Genomic DNA, 14592 nt, shown 5'->3' with positions numbered 1-14592 from the left:
TTGGTCTGTTGGGGCATCACACAAGATTTGCCAACCTTCTTTCTCCATTCTTTTCTGTCATTTGCCTTTGATAGAATTTTATCCTGATATTCTTTCTGAAAATATTGAAACCTGCCTTTTTACCTGCATGGGTGGACCACTTAGGGGGGGGCCGATTATGAGTTTGTTTTCAAACAAACTGTCTTTGCAAACCTTGTTTTAGCATGTTTCGGACGAACTGAAGCAAAAGTGAAAGCTAATATCAGACAAAAGTAAAAAAAAAACTTAAAAAACTTAGAATAAACATAGACTTTTCCCCCCAGTACAATAGACGCCCGTGCTGTAAATGCTGAATGTTAACGATGCTTTTATTTTAACATCTGTAAACAACAAAAAAAGATCTACTAATAACCCAAGGTCTGGGGAGATGTACTGGTATCTCTTTGATCTAATTTTCACTGTCAGGGAGAGGTATGGCGAGAATGAATGTTAGTTTAATATTTTGGTATGATTGTTATATCCCCTTGTTATGAATGCGAAGTGTTGCACGTGTTGTGAACTGAGTGATTAAGTCTTCGTTGAATGTTTTCAAACAAACTGTCTTTGCAAACCTTGTTTTAGCATGTTTCGGACGAACTGAAGCAAAAGTGAAAGCTAATATCAGACAAAAGTAAAAAAAAAACTTAAAAAACTTAGAATAAACATAGACTTTTCCCCCCAGTACAATAGACGCCCGTGCTGTAAATGCTGAATGTTAACGATGCTTTTATTTTAACATCTGTAAACAACAAAAAAAGATCTACTAATAACCCAAGGTCTGGGGAGATGTACTGGTATCTCTTTGATCTAATTTTCACTGTCAGGGAGAGGTATGGCGAGAATGAATGTTAGTTTAATATTTTGGTATGATTGTTATATCCCCTTGTTATGAATGCGAAGTGTTGCACGTGTTGTGAACTGAGTGATTAAGTCTTCGTTGAATGTGCGAGAGAATGTGTTAAGTCAGTAAGGTCTTGCTCCCGGTCCAGGAAGGTTGGACGTTTACTTCCTGGACTGGTATTTATGTATTTATATATTTATAAGTTGATGGACTGGTGTTTTGTGTATTACTATTTCATAAGAGTGATATAATTGTGTGCTTTATTAGGTATTAAAGTATTATCGATAGTCATGACTATAAGGAGTTAGAGTTGATGTATAGGTAAGTGTTCGTATTTGAGTTAAGCAAGTATTGATGAATTCTGAGTAACCAAGAAAGTACCAAGCAAGTATTATTTAGTATTCAAGAAACCCGCTAGTGAGCCACAGGAACCAAGTTAAGAAACACAACAAGACAAGAGACAAGCAGAGCATAGCAGCAGCAGCATATATATAAAATTAGAACCCCTGACATTCACTATTACATGACTTAGTATTCAAATAATGAAATGCCAGGTGATTTCTTCTACAGTTTTCTAATCACAATAATCCACTCTAAGGACACCTGTGAAAGATTTTTAAAAGGTGTTCGTATCCTATTTCTGTGAGTACAGTACTTTATGAGTACAGTACTTTGCGTAAGTACAGTACTTTATGAGTACAGTAATTAATGAGTAATTTATGGTTAAAGCGTTTGGCTTCTGAACCTGGAGGTCGTGGGTTCGAATCTCGGAGAAGATTGGAATTTTGAACTTCAGGATTTTTAGGGCGCCCCTGAGTCAACTGAAATGTAATGTATACAATGAACTGTTCGTTATGAAGATATAGTTCAATATAAACCTGGACTTATTGATGTTATTGAATAAGTGTCTACTTCAGTGTTTCTCAAACTATCTTGTGCGGTTCTTTTCCTTACATACACTTTTTTATATAGTATTCTTTTTTCTTGTTTCTTATAGACGGCTAAATTGAAGTTGAATTAATAATTCAACGTTTTCGGTAATGCAATACACTCTTCCGTAACCAGCTGGTATCATTCGCATAATGCATATTTTATGCAAATAGCTATTAACCAGGTAGGGTGTTTTTTTTTCAGAAACTATATAGAATTTTAAATCCGAATCTGTATGACTGGTTCACGCTAAATCTATTTCTCATATTTAGAAGTTTGAGATCGCTCTTGTGAATGTTAAGTAAGTTGTTTATGTGTTATGTAATGCGTAAATATAAAATGACCTTCGTGACTCCATAAAAAATAGCATCCAGCTGAACCGCAGCGGCCGACTAAGTGGAAATATAATCCACTGCCTTTTTTTTTTTAGTTGTCCTGTTCATCAGGTGAGAGGGGAGGGTGGAAATATGTGCCGGAAGGCAAAGTGTGAAAAAAAACTTAGCTCGCTTTTAATTCAAGTTCAATACAGAGAAAACTGAATTGAATAACTAGTATAAAAAGCAATGATAAAAAAAAAAAACACAGATAAAACATACAGGTAAAAACACAGGTACAATTTAAAAAAAAAACAATTACAGAGAGCAATGATAAAAAAAAAACACAGATAAAACATACAGATAAAAACACAAGTACAATTAAAAAAAAAAAAAACATCAGCTAAAATATCAAAGAACTTAGATAAACTTAAAATAACACAGATAAAAACCAAGATGAGAGAATAAATATAAGAAATTTCAATATTTTTCGAAAGTAGTTTATTATTTGATAAAGTGTTGTTTTTTTTTAGTTTTATATTTAATGTTCCGTTTGTTATATAAACTGTCAACAATCAATCAAATGTTTAATTTTGTATACAAACTGTGTTATCTATTTAATGTTTACTTTTCTAAAAAACAACAACAACAACTTGTAAGTGATCTATTAGAAATGTGAAGGGCATGGGACGCTAAAGTTGACTCCATTAGAAATGTGAAGGGCATGGGACGCTAAAGTTGACTCCATTAGAAATGTGAAGGGCATGGGACGCTAAAGTCGACTCCATTAGAAATGTGAAGGGCATGGGACGCTAAAGTCGACTCCATTAGAAATGTGAAGGGCATGGGACGCTAAAGTTGACTCCATTAGAAATGTGAAGGACGTGGGACGCTAAAGTTGACTCCATTAGAAATGTGAAGGACGTGGGACGCTAAAGTCGACTCCATTAGAAATGTGAAGGACGTGGGACGCTAAAGTCGACTCCATTAGAAATGTGAAGGGCATGGGACGCTAAAGTTGACTCCATTAGAAATGTGAAGGGCATGGGACGCTAAAGTTGACTCCATTAGAAATGTGAAGGACGTGGGACGCTAAAGTTGACTCCATTAGAAATGGGAAGGACATGGGACTCTAAAGTCGACTCCATTAGAAATGGGAAGGACATGGGAAGGGCATGGGACGCTAAAGTTGACTCCATTAGAAATGTGAAGGGCATGGGACGCTAAAGTCGACTCCATTAGAAATGTGAAGGGCATGGGACGCTAAAGTTGACTCCATTAGAAATGTGAAGGACGTGGGACGCTAAAGTTGACTCCATTAGAAATGTGAAGGACGTGGGACGCTAAAGTTGACTCCATTAGAAATGGGAAGGACATGGGACTCTAAAGTCGACTCCATTAGAAATGGGAAGGACATGGGAAGGGCATGGGACGCTAAAGTTGACTCCATTAGAAATGTGAAGGGCATGGGACGCTAAAGTCGACTCCATTAGAAATGTGAAGGGCATGGGACGCTAAAGTTGACTCCATTAGAAATGTGAAGGGCATGGGACGCTAAAGTTGACTCCATTAGAAATGTGAAGGGCATGGGACGCTAAAGTTGACTCCATTAGAAATGTGAAGGACGTGGGACGCTAAAGTTGACTCCATTAGAAATGGGAAGGACATGGGACGCTAAAGTCGACTCCATTAGAAATGTGAAGGGCATGGGACGCTAAAGTTGACTCCATTAGAAATGTGAAGGACGTGGGACGCTAAAGTCGACTCCATTAGAAATGTGAAGGGCATGGGACGCCAAAGTTGACTCCATTAGAAATGTGAAGGGCATGGGACGCTAAAGTTGACTCCATTAGAAATGTGAAGGACGTGGGACGCTAAAGTTGACTCCATTAGAAATGGGAAGGACATGGGACTCTAAAGTCGACTCCATTAGAAATGGGAAGGACATGGGAAGGGCATGGGACGCTAAAGTTGACTCCATTAGAAATGTGAAGGGCATGGGACGCTAAAGTCGACTCCATTAGAAATGTGAAGGGCATGGGACGCTAAAGTTGACTCCATTAGAAATGTGAAGGACATGGGACACTAAAGTTGACTCCATTAGAAATGTGAAGGACGTGGGACGCTAAAGTCGACTCCATTAGAAATGTGAAGGACATGGGACGCTAAAGTCGACTCCATTAGAAATGGGAAGGACATGGGACGCTAAAGTTGACTCCATTAGAAATGGGAAGGACATGGGACGCTAAAGTTGACTCCTTCAGTCCATTTGGATGGAAGTTCGAACCTGAAGAACAATGTTTATTATATATTTTTTTATATTGTGTGACATGCAAAACATATTCATGTACTTAATGTGCCTCGTTTTAAGTTAAATGGACAGATTCTCTGACTCTGTCAAGTTTGAGATCCGTTAAAGAGACTTGTTCACTTAGAAATGGCCCTGTGAAAGCACAGGTCTGTAGCAATGCCTTTCTCTGTAATTCGGTAGTCTTCAGGACCTGGTAGTGCCCCTGCAGCAGCACTAGAGGAAGACATTCAGACAATTGACCATTCTGCAGCCAGAAAATGGTGTAAAAAAAGTACTGCCAACTGAGTGGAAAGAAGGTTACCTCATCAAACTCCCCAAGAAAAGGAACCTTAGTTCCTGCTTCAGCTATAGAAAGTTAATGCTTTTGTCTATCCCTGGAAAGATGTATCAGGCTGAACTAAATATAAGGCGCTTTAGACACACACTTTTTTTTTGAGATATCAATAGTTCATGTAATGATGATGGAATTCGCCTCTGTACTATGAAAAGGCTTTCGACATCGATGATAAACCCTTTTCTCTCTCACACTTAACAGCAGATGTAGAAAAAGATAATCACCCCTGCTGACAACTCAGATAGATTGTGTTTTGTCAACAGAAAAGCAAATTGTTCAAGACCGGGACATTCAATGAGAACAGGTGTAACGCTTCAGCTATCTTCGCAGTATCCTGCACCATCGTGGAGGAATAGATACTGATGTCAGGGCCCGCATCGGTAAAGCACGACCTACCTTTCACCAGCTGAAAAACACCTGGTGAAACCTGCGAAACAATCATCACCACCATAAAGCCCTTCAACCCCCATGTGAAGTCGATACTCCATGGAGCAGAGACCTGAAGAACCACATTCACCACTGTAACGAAATTCCAGGAACTCATTAAAAAACCTGCCTCAGGAACATCCTTATGCTCCGACACCGAGAGAAAATCAACGAGGAACTGAGTTAAACAATAAAGCAACAACGCATCAAATATCCTACCGAGGCGATAGATAGGTCACAAGTTTCGCAAGCCTGCACAAAAAAATCACCCAAAAAAAAAGAGGAAGAAGGGACGACTCTGATTTTAATGGCGCCGAATTAAGGAAGCAGACGAGCAAGACGTCGGGGCAGTTGGAAAGACTTGCCCAGACCACTGGAAGAAGCTGGTTGCTGGCCTTTGATCGAGACATGGTCACAGGCAGATATGAGGTGATGTATAATACGATGATAGTGTATAATAAGATTTCGCTTCTCATATGTGTAACTGTGATCTAATCTACATCCTATAATCAAACAACATGCTAAAATAACGTTAGTCTAAGTTATGGCATTTACCTTCGTCTGAAAAAGTTAATGTAAGGAAGCCTGGACGACGCCTCGTTGGTAAAGCGGCTGCAGACCAACGCAGCAAACGTATCACAGGTCAGAGTCAGGCTATAAGGTGCATGTACCTAGCACAAGAGATAACATCACTTGTAAGTCAAATTACTATTTTTGTATCTATAGTTTTGAAATAGTATAGAGTCTCGTGATTGATCAGCCAAGTATAGAAATAGTCACAAAATATTCAACCAGTAGTTGGAGCTACAACCCTGCATGGACCTGTAGCCACGATCCTGCACCTTTATTTCTATATTAAAACGATTTAGTTAAAAGCAATGAGCATATTAATCATATTGTAATCATGAAATCCTAAACCCACATTCTTTATTACCCTTTTTGTTAGAGATTTTCACGATAAACTAAGCAATGTCAAGGACGCTAAGTTGAAGTTCAATGCTGCCAACTATAAGAAAAAATAAATGGCTATAAACGGAAGAGCTTAGAAAATGTGAGTCTGCAGTGCTATGAAGTGTTTCGCCGGATACATCAAACAGTTTGCTATAGTTTTTCCGCCGTATATAATTTTTATAAGTTTACTATATCGAATATCATTTTACATAATTAAGTTCCTAAAAATACCATTCGTTTACCTAAAAAGACAATAAGCAGCTCTGGTGATCTTCCAGCAGAAGTCTTTAAAATGGGGGTTGCTGCTCTCATGGAAAAAGTTGAGAGGCCTCTTCACTTAATACTGGAACAAAAGTACTATCAGTCGGACCTCAGCAGTCTCAGACTGACTCGGACCCACCCATACAAATGTGTGGTAAGGACCGCTGCTTTATTAACATAGATTTTTTGTTGGCAAGCGAAGACAACCTTTTCCACCATGTTCTCAATGGGAGGCAACCAAAAGCGCTGTTGGATTGAGGCCAGATGGTTGTCCTCTCTTGTCTCTAGGCAGTGACGCATCGTTGGACAAATTTGTCTGCTTTAGTTGTAGCAAAACAATACATACTGTACTCATCTATCTTCGTGGTCGAAGGCAATGCCTTATAAACTAATAAACCTAATCAAGATCTTTCGTTATTCTATATTATTGTAAGAGCGACTGAGGGAGAATGTATGTCAGGGGACATTAGACGAGAAATGCTTTGTTTATTTCAAGTAAAACCTAAGAGTCGCACAATCATAATACAAAACAAAATAAATGGCATAAGACTTTTTAATTGATCTTTTAGTAGTGAATTAAAAAAACATACCATTCTGTATAAACATATGCATCTTGGCTGTATGCTATGCAGAGCCGGATTTAAGAAAGGTTAGGCACCAAGCTGGATTTTTTTTTTTTTGCGAAAGCATAAAATAAAAATTCAAGTATTTTATACATGCTATAACAGGCATATTTAAAAGCATGCCATATTTTACGACTGTGCAGTGTAGTGACTGTAGCATTATACACATTTTCCTTCTTCTAGAGAAAATATTGGGTTTGTGAATGGTGAGGTCCTGGGTAATTATATGTTATGAGCACGCTCCAAGCGGACACTTCTTAACCACGCCAGTTTTGCCAGCCCTAAGATTTTAAGTATTGTCGGTAACAATGCGAAAAAAAAAATTAGAATTAAGCATAAAAGTTTTTTTGACCCTTTTTTCTCTTGTGGAAGTCCGGGGGATACAGCTTCGCCTGCCTTCACTGAAATCCGGCTCTAATGGTATGCACTTCCGACTGTTGTCACGCGTAACACTCTCCAGAATTCATTAACGGCCTGGCTGTAGAATGTTTAGGTTTCAGCGTAGTAGGTTTTTAAGGGACGTTTGATACTTTCAAGCCATCCCACGAAGTAGCAGACGTAAGATCCACATTTATCAGAAAGAAAGTCTTCCGACAATTGTACCAAAAGAAATGTATACCTTAAGAGCGATGGAAAACTCGGAAGTACAGTCTGGGGCGCTGCCAACATAGACGTTTTTCTGAATTCGAGTAAACAACATTTCACATTCAGGAGGAGACGTCAGGGATTCTAATTCTATATTTGTCAGGTCCTCCTGTTCATATTGCTTGGGTCTGAGGAATATGTGAATATAATGTAGTAGATAATGTGAGAATAGTTTTTTTGTGTTTTTTTTTGTAACTTATATTCTTAACTTGTTTTCTTCCATTTTTTTCTCGGCTATCTCTCTCTCTCTCTCTCTCTCTCGCTCTCTCTCACTCTCTCTCTCTCTCTCTCCTCTTTTGCTTACCTATCTTTTTCTCTTTTTTTATTATTATAGTTCTTCTATATCCAATTCTTTCTCTTCTTTCTCTCTCTCACTCTCTTTTATCTCCGTCTATCTTTTTTGTCTCTTTTTTGTCTCTCTTTTAAACTCTCTTTTTGTCTCTTTTTGTCTCTCTTTTTGTCTCTCTTTTTGTTTCTCTTTGTGACTCTCTTTTTGTCTCTCTTTTTGTCTCTCTCACTCTCTTTTGTCTCCGTCTCTCTTTTTTTGTCTCTCTTTTTTGTCTCTCTTTTTGTTTCTCTTTTTGTCTCTCTTTTTGACTCTCTTTTTGTCTCTCTCACTCTCTTTTGTCTCAGTCTCTCTTTTTTGTCTCTCTTTTTTGTCTCTCTTTTTGTTTCTCTTTTTGACTTTCTTTTTGTCTCTCTTTTTGTTTCTCTTTTTGTCTCTCTTTTTGTCTCTCTCACTCTCTTTTTGTCTCCATCTCTCCCTATCAGTTTTGAAGACTGGTGAAATAAAGAAGAATAGTGAAGAGAAAACGAATAAGAGAAGTTATCTAAAAACTTTCCACTTGTTAATGCGAACGAAGATAACAAAACAATCAAATGAATTTTACATTTTTTTAGTCTTTTACTAAAATGGCTTAGAAGAAAACTTGAAATGTTTTGGCGAAGATGGAAGCGACATACAACTGTGAAGTTCTGTGTGGAGACTATAAAGAATGCTCTCGTGGAACATTTATAATGGTGAAATAAATGTAGTATATATATGGGTATCTGAGATTAGTTTGGGAAAGGTGATTGGTCGTTGGGCTGGCCACATGACACCCTGCTCGTTAAACCGTTGGCCAAAGATACAGACGGCGTTAACATCACCTTCCCTATAGATCGCAAGGACTGAAAAGGGAACTTTACTTTATTAAATATAGTAAAAGAAAAGAAAATCTCAGAATATTTCGACCTGGCAATACCACCTAACACAGAGATGAGTTTAACTCTTTCTCTCCGTAATTATTTTCTAATTTTGGACGGAATTTTTCATTTTGCTCAGTAGTGTTTCCCTACTCTATTATGATTAAGCTTCAATAAAGTTTTTGTTTGTCATTAGAAAATGTTTTTTTATTTGGTATAGAGATAAAAAGGAATGCAGGCTCTTTTTTTAACTAAGATAAAGTAAAGTTTATAAAATCAAACACTAATTCAATTTAATGACTTTAAATCAACAATGCTATCGTGAATTAGGAGAGAAAGAGTTAACATACCAAGGGACCATTAACATTCCTCCAAAATAAGAATGTTTTTGATAAGAAATGTTAGTCAAGTCCAGTCAGAAGTCTCGCGTTCACATAATAATAATAATAATAATTATCTTTATTATCCGTAAGGAAATTTGTCTTACAATTTGTGCAGTCTAACCAATTCAAAAGAAAATGTACTGACTTGTAGTTGTCTGGCTGTTTTACGTTTAAAGGTTGAACATGAATGATCCCAAAGTCATCTTCAGAGAAGACCAAAATTTGCATCCGAAAGATGACTTTATTATCCGTCTCTTCCAAGTACACAGTGTAGTCCTAAACACATGAAACAAACAACTTAGAGTTTCTTATTTTCATATAGTTATATAGAATTCATGTGTGAACTTTTGTCTCACAATGAGAAGGTAAGCCCCGAGTAATTAAGGGTGCGCCTTCACGCTTAAGATTGCATACAGTCTACAGCAGCGGTTCTCAACCTTTTAAGCTCGGCGACCCCTTTTTAGAATCCTCCACTCGGCCGCGACCCCCCCCCCCCCACACGCACACAGCAAAAGAAGAATAGACAAAAACAATCCATATTTTCGATGGTCTTAGGCGACCCCTGGCAAATCGTCAATCGACCCCCAAGGGGGTCGCGACCCACAGGTTGAGAACCCCTGGTCTACAGCATAGAAATACAATGAATTAGGTTAGGCCCATCATGCAATGGAGCTTCATCGAAGGAGGCTCTGGTGCAACGAAGGAGTGGAGTCCCCTAATTATTTTCGAATAAAAAAACAAATTTTTGTTTCGTCAAATCTTTAGAAATTTATTATAAACAAATAAATATATATATATATATATATATATATATATATAAAAGAATGTAGTAATTTTTGCGAAGATTATATTAACTTACTCTGGTAAAGATTTTGAACATGTTATTTCTAGAACTTCCCACTTTCGGATCAAGTTGAAACTATGCACATTTATTGAATAATGAAAACGATAAACGAATCAATTAAAGAAAACTTCTTTCACGGAACAGTACCAGGAAAATAGGAAGAGGCAGACAGTGAAAGCGAATGGAAGACAACGTAGAAGATTGAACGGGCCTGTCATTGAAAGGACCTGTCATTGAAAGGGCCTGTCATTGAACGGGCCTGTCATTGAACGGACCTGTCATTGAAAGGACCTGTCATTGAACGGACCTGTCAGGACCTGTCATTGAACGGACCTGTCATTGAAAGGACCTGTCATTGAACGGACCTGTCATTGAACGGACCTGTCTGAACGGACCTGTCATTGAACGGACCTGTCATTGAAAGGACCTGTCATTGAACGGGCCTGTCATTGAAAGAGATTCTGTCAGAATAGGAGTTAGGGGATGGAGAAAGGCGGTCAACTGTAGGTGGTGGGGTGCATCAAAGAGCAAAGACTAAAGGATAGGTGAAGAGTGAAGTTTTTATGCACAAGGGTTTTATACTTTACAGAAACTCGACAAATGTGTTTGGCTGGTATCACACTATTAAATCTGTTACAGATTTATAGTAATGGGTATTTAACAGTAGCGATGTTCAGTGGATCCTTTTATAAGAGAATATACAATATTCTAGTGCATTACGGCCTTGCTGTCATTTCATTTTGACGACAAAAAATTTTTTTAGTGCCACTTCCCAAATTCCCATTTAGTCAGGGCCGGATAAACGTATTTGGAGTCCCCGGGGCAGAATTTTAGTCGAGGCCCCTACACTATATCGAAAGCCTTAATAAAAATCCACTTATTAATAAAAAAAAAAAAAAAATAATAATGTCTAAAAGCATGTCATATTATAAAAGAAAAAAGTATTTGACTATTTATTATAATTTTTTCTCTCTTTAAAAATATATTTTAACAAACGAAAAAAAATGTCACCTTTTTATGATTTACTCAGTGTACTAAATGCGGAGAATGTTACGACTACATCATAAGCGGACACTTTTTAAACTATGAAAATGCTGCCAACTGCAAGATTAAAAATATTGTTGGTAAAAATGCTAAAAAAAAAATGTTTAAAAAAACAAACACGTTAAGTTGCTGACTGTTTGAATTATGGATTTTTTTAAAAAATCTATTGTGGGAGCCTCTTTCTTGTGAAGACCCCTGTGCTGTAGCCCCATCTGCCTTCCTTCAGACCTGGCCTTGTTTGTATTATTCACGTATGTTCATTAGACAGGTATTTTCTCTATCTCGATGTACCACTAACACAACTATTCCAAAGAAGATTTATCTATATCTAGGGTTTAAAACTTACATTCGGTAGTGCTGCTATTTGCACAGGTCTCCATAGTAAAGTCAATGCGTCGTGTTTGTCGTTGACGTCAAAAGCCAATTCGTCATAGACTCTCTGTTCTCTGTTGGTGGAGTAGCCATTTAGCAAGCTCAAGAAAGTGTGAAGATTTTCAGAGAGGGCTGTGGAGAAAACTTTGTATGTGGTCATCGTGGTCAAGATAGTACAAACAGTTTCAATTGCCGCTAAAAATATTACAAAAGTAACTTTACCTTCTGCTGCAGAGTCGCCAAAGTTACCAGACAATAAGAGTAGAACAAGGGTCGATATAAATGTGGACATGTTAAGTCCTTATTTCATCGTCTCCATTTAAACCTGGCCAGTTGTTTCAAAACCCTGGGAAAATAAAGTAACTTTTATAGAAACGAGTTCTCAATCGACCCCCGGCGGACAATGGTTATGCAAGATATATAGGTCACAGCTGGGGCTGCGTAGCCAGGGGGAAATAGTGCATTCGTCATTAATCTTCGGGCCCGAAGACAAGACTTATTATTATAAACAAGGTGTTCGCCAAAAATGTGTTTTCTTTCTCCCGCACACAAAATAGACTTCAAAAGCATGAACCATACGGCCATTAATTAGACATTGTCTCTAAATGTACTTATGCTTAACGATGTAAAGAAACTACAACCTAATTAATTATACATTCTTTCGTTTGTCTTCTTTCTTTTGTTAACACATTTTTACATTCTGACAGACAAATGCTCAAAATATTGAAACATCTGGAACCAATCGTCCGGGACATTGCTTAATGGATCTTGTAAAAAAAATAATGAAGCATTAAGTTTACCCGACCGAAGTTAAACAAGACTTATGGTGGAAAATGTTTTTTTATTGTTTTTTTTTTTTTGTACTTGAGAGAGCTCTCCGCTTCAAGGACACAGCGCTTCAGGTTGTGCTGCGTTTTTTTTCCTTCAGTAAAGATTTTGAGGGACTTTAAAACCAGTACATAGACCCAAAGGTTAGGCACTCGCTCCGCGTTCAGATCAGACGAAACCACTTTACAGTACCTAATTAAAATGTATTTAGATTAGTTTGCCAGTTAGTTCTTGTCCTATCTATTGCAAGAATAGAAATACATTTATAAAAAATATGAAGGTAGAAAAGAATCCTAAAAAAAAGTTTTTGAAACAAAATTAAATTATAGCGCTACTTTCATGATCAAGATCAGCTGTCGTCATCGAGAAGTACATAGAAGTCTAATTCATAAAGCGCTGGTTGTGAATGTTTATGTGTTTCGTGTGTGAATGTTGTTCGAATTTTTAATCAATATTGTTTTTATACAGTAGTTACGCTGAGCGTGTCAATTGTAGTCAAACTGAATTTCCATTAGATTGGATCAATAAAAACTATCTTATCTTATCTTATGCTCAGAGCGCCTTGGTCCAATCTCATTTGTGGACCGGTGTGGGGGGGGGGAGGCGTATCTAGGAGAAGGTTTTTCCGTGCTGCCAGAGTCGGGTGTCGAACCTCGATCCCCCCTCATAGGTAGTCAAGTCAAGTTCAAGCGCACTTAGCCTCTCGACCACGCTTCCCACCTACTTGCATTCTGGATGGAAAGACAAGAAACACATTAAAACTACTTTAATAAAAGACAAGATCTTCTTTATACGACTTATAGAGCGATTGTTTTTTTTTTATTAACTAATGATTAAAATACAATGAAACATTTTCTATCCAGCCCAATCCCCCCCCCCTCCCCCGTTCTCCCAGAGAAAGAATCCTGGTTGAGCGAATGTATAGATCATAGACATATATTACATCTAGACTGGAAATCGGAAACAAATTCTTATCCGCCATTGAGCGATTCACAGACCTATATCTTATATATATATTTAGATATAGATTTTTTATGTACGTAACTCTTTTTCGAGCTGTAAGTGAAGTCAATCTTTTCTGTCTCAGAAAAGTAATGATCTTTAGTTTTCAAAGTTAAGAAATAATGCAAAATCATTCTCGGATTTTCTTTATAATGGACTTTTAATCACAGAACTATATATTCACGTAAATATATGAAACAAAGCCATTTCCTGTTAGTGTTTCAAAAATCCTATATCGAAATAATTCATGTCTGTTGAGTTTAATCATCTTATGTACATTTAGATAGATTACATAGATCTTTTTAATTATGTATCTAAAAATTGTAAAATAATAATTATGATGTTCAATTACTAGATCTAGATCTAAAAATTAAATTATGTTACATAGTTGAAACAACAACTACCTTACTTCTTATAACTACTTTACAAAACAACGCCTTGTTTCAGCTTTAAAAAAAAAATTCACTAATTTTTTTGTAGTGTTAAAACATCTCCATGTCCAGTCTAGATATATAATATATACAAGTCTATGGTATAGATCTATTCCTATGATACTCCTTTAGATCTAGACTTAAATTTTCCTCAATATTAATTTATTAAACTCCCAAAGGGATACAGAAATACCCCTAGACATATACGTAATATTTTGTTCAAGTTAATTTTTTTTCGTTCTCTAGTCAAATGTAAATGTAAATTATTTTTTTTTTTTACTTTGAAAAATTATAAATCAAACTAATTTTCCCCCATGTGGTCAACGAGCTTGTAAATCTTTTCTCAGAGAAGTACACCAGCTGTTAAACTTCTAGGAAAATTGTCTGGGTTCCACCCAACAACCAGGAAGCTTCCACGAAGTTACGAGTTGAGTAGAGAGATTTAAGAGAATTTTTTCCACCAGCTCTTGTTAAATGAAAAAAAAAAAACAACATATTAGTGAGTCGTAAAGTAGAGTTTCCTTTTCAGATGTTAAGGCGCTTCCGCGGTGTCGAATACAAACAGCGAACTGGGGGTAACACTCCAAAATAATTCAATAACACCAGCGAAAGGCCGAACAATCAATATAGGAAGCCGACTCATGTGTTGAACTTCAAACACTTTTCATACCAATGAAGGGAACCATCGAAAGTCAGCTACGTTCGTAAAATAAGACTTATTTCTACAGTGATGAAGAACGTCTTTTTTGTCGTTTTCTTTTTCGTTCTGTCTTTTTTAAAAACTCTACGTCATCGTCGCGAAGTAAAAAAGTTCCCCTATTCCCCGAAACAAATAATTAATACTTAATC

The 14592-nt window shown here is 37.0% G+C and overlaps 1 protein-coding gene across 1 annotated transcript; it reads right to left on the bottom strand.

Moving 5' to 3' along the window:
• Positions 1–2615: 2615 nt before the first annotated feature.
• On the bottom strand, positions 2616–11835 carry LOC106074594 (uncharacterized). Its single transcript, XM_056018578.1, has 6 exons — positions 11705–11835; positions 11457–11614; positions 9368–9498; positions 7629–7782; positions 5730–5845; positions 2616–4390 (listed from the first exon to the last, which is right to left on the bottom strand). Exons 1-6 carry the CDS (start codon positions 11772–11774, stop codon positions 4324–4326), a joined length of 696 nt encoding a protein of 231 aa, XP_055874553.1. The 5' UTR covers positions 11775–11835; the 3' UTR covers positions 2616–4323.
• Between the last annotated feature and the right edge of the window lie 2757 nt (positions 11836–14592).

This window comes from Biomphalaria glabrata, chromosome 1, assembly GCF_947242115.1.
Source record: "Biomphalaria glabrata chromosome 1, xgBioGlab47.1, whole genome shotgun sequence".
Lineage (NCBI taxonomy): Eukaryota > Metazoa > Mollusca > Gastropoda > Planorbidae > Biomphalaria > Biomphalaria glabrata.
The sequence above is the reverse complement of the archived record's forward strand: the minus strand, read 5'-3'. Positions and strand labels throughout refer to the sequence as shown.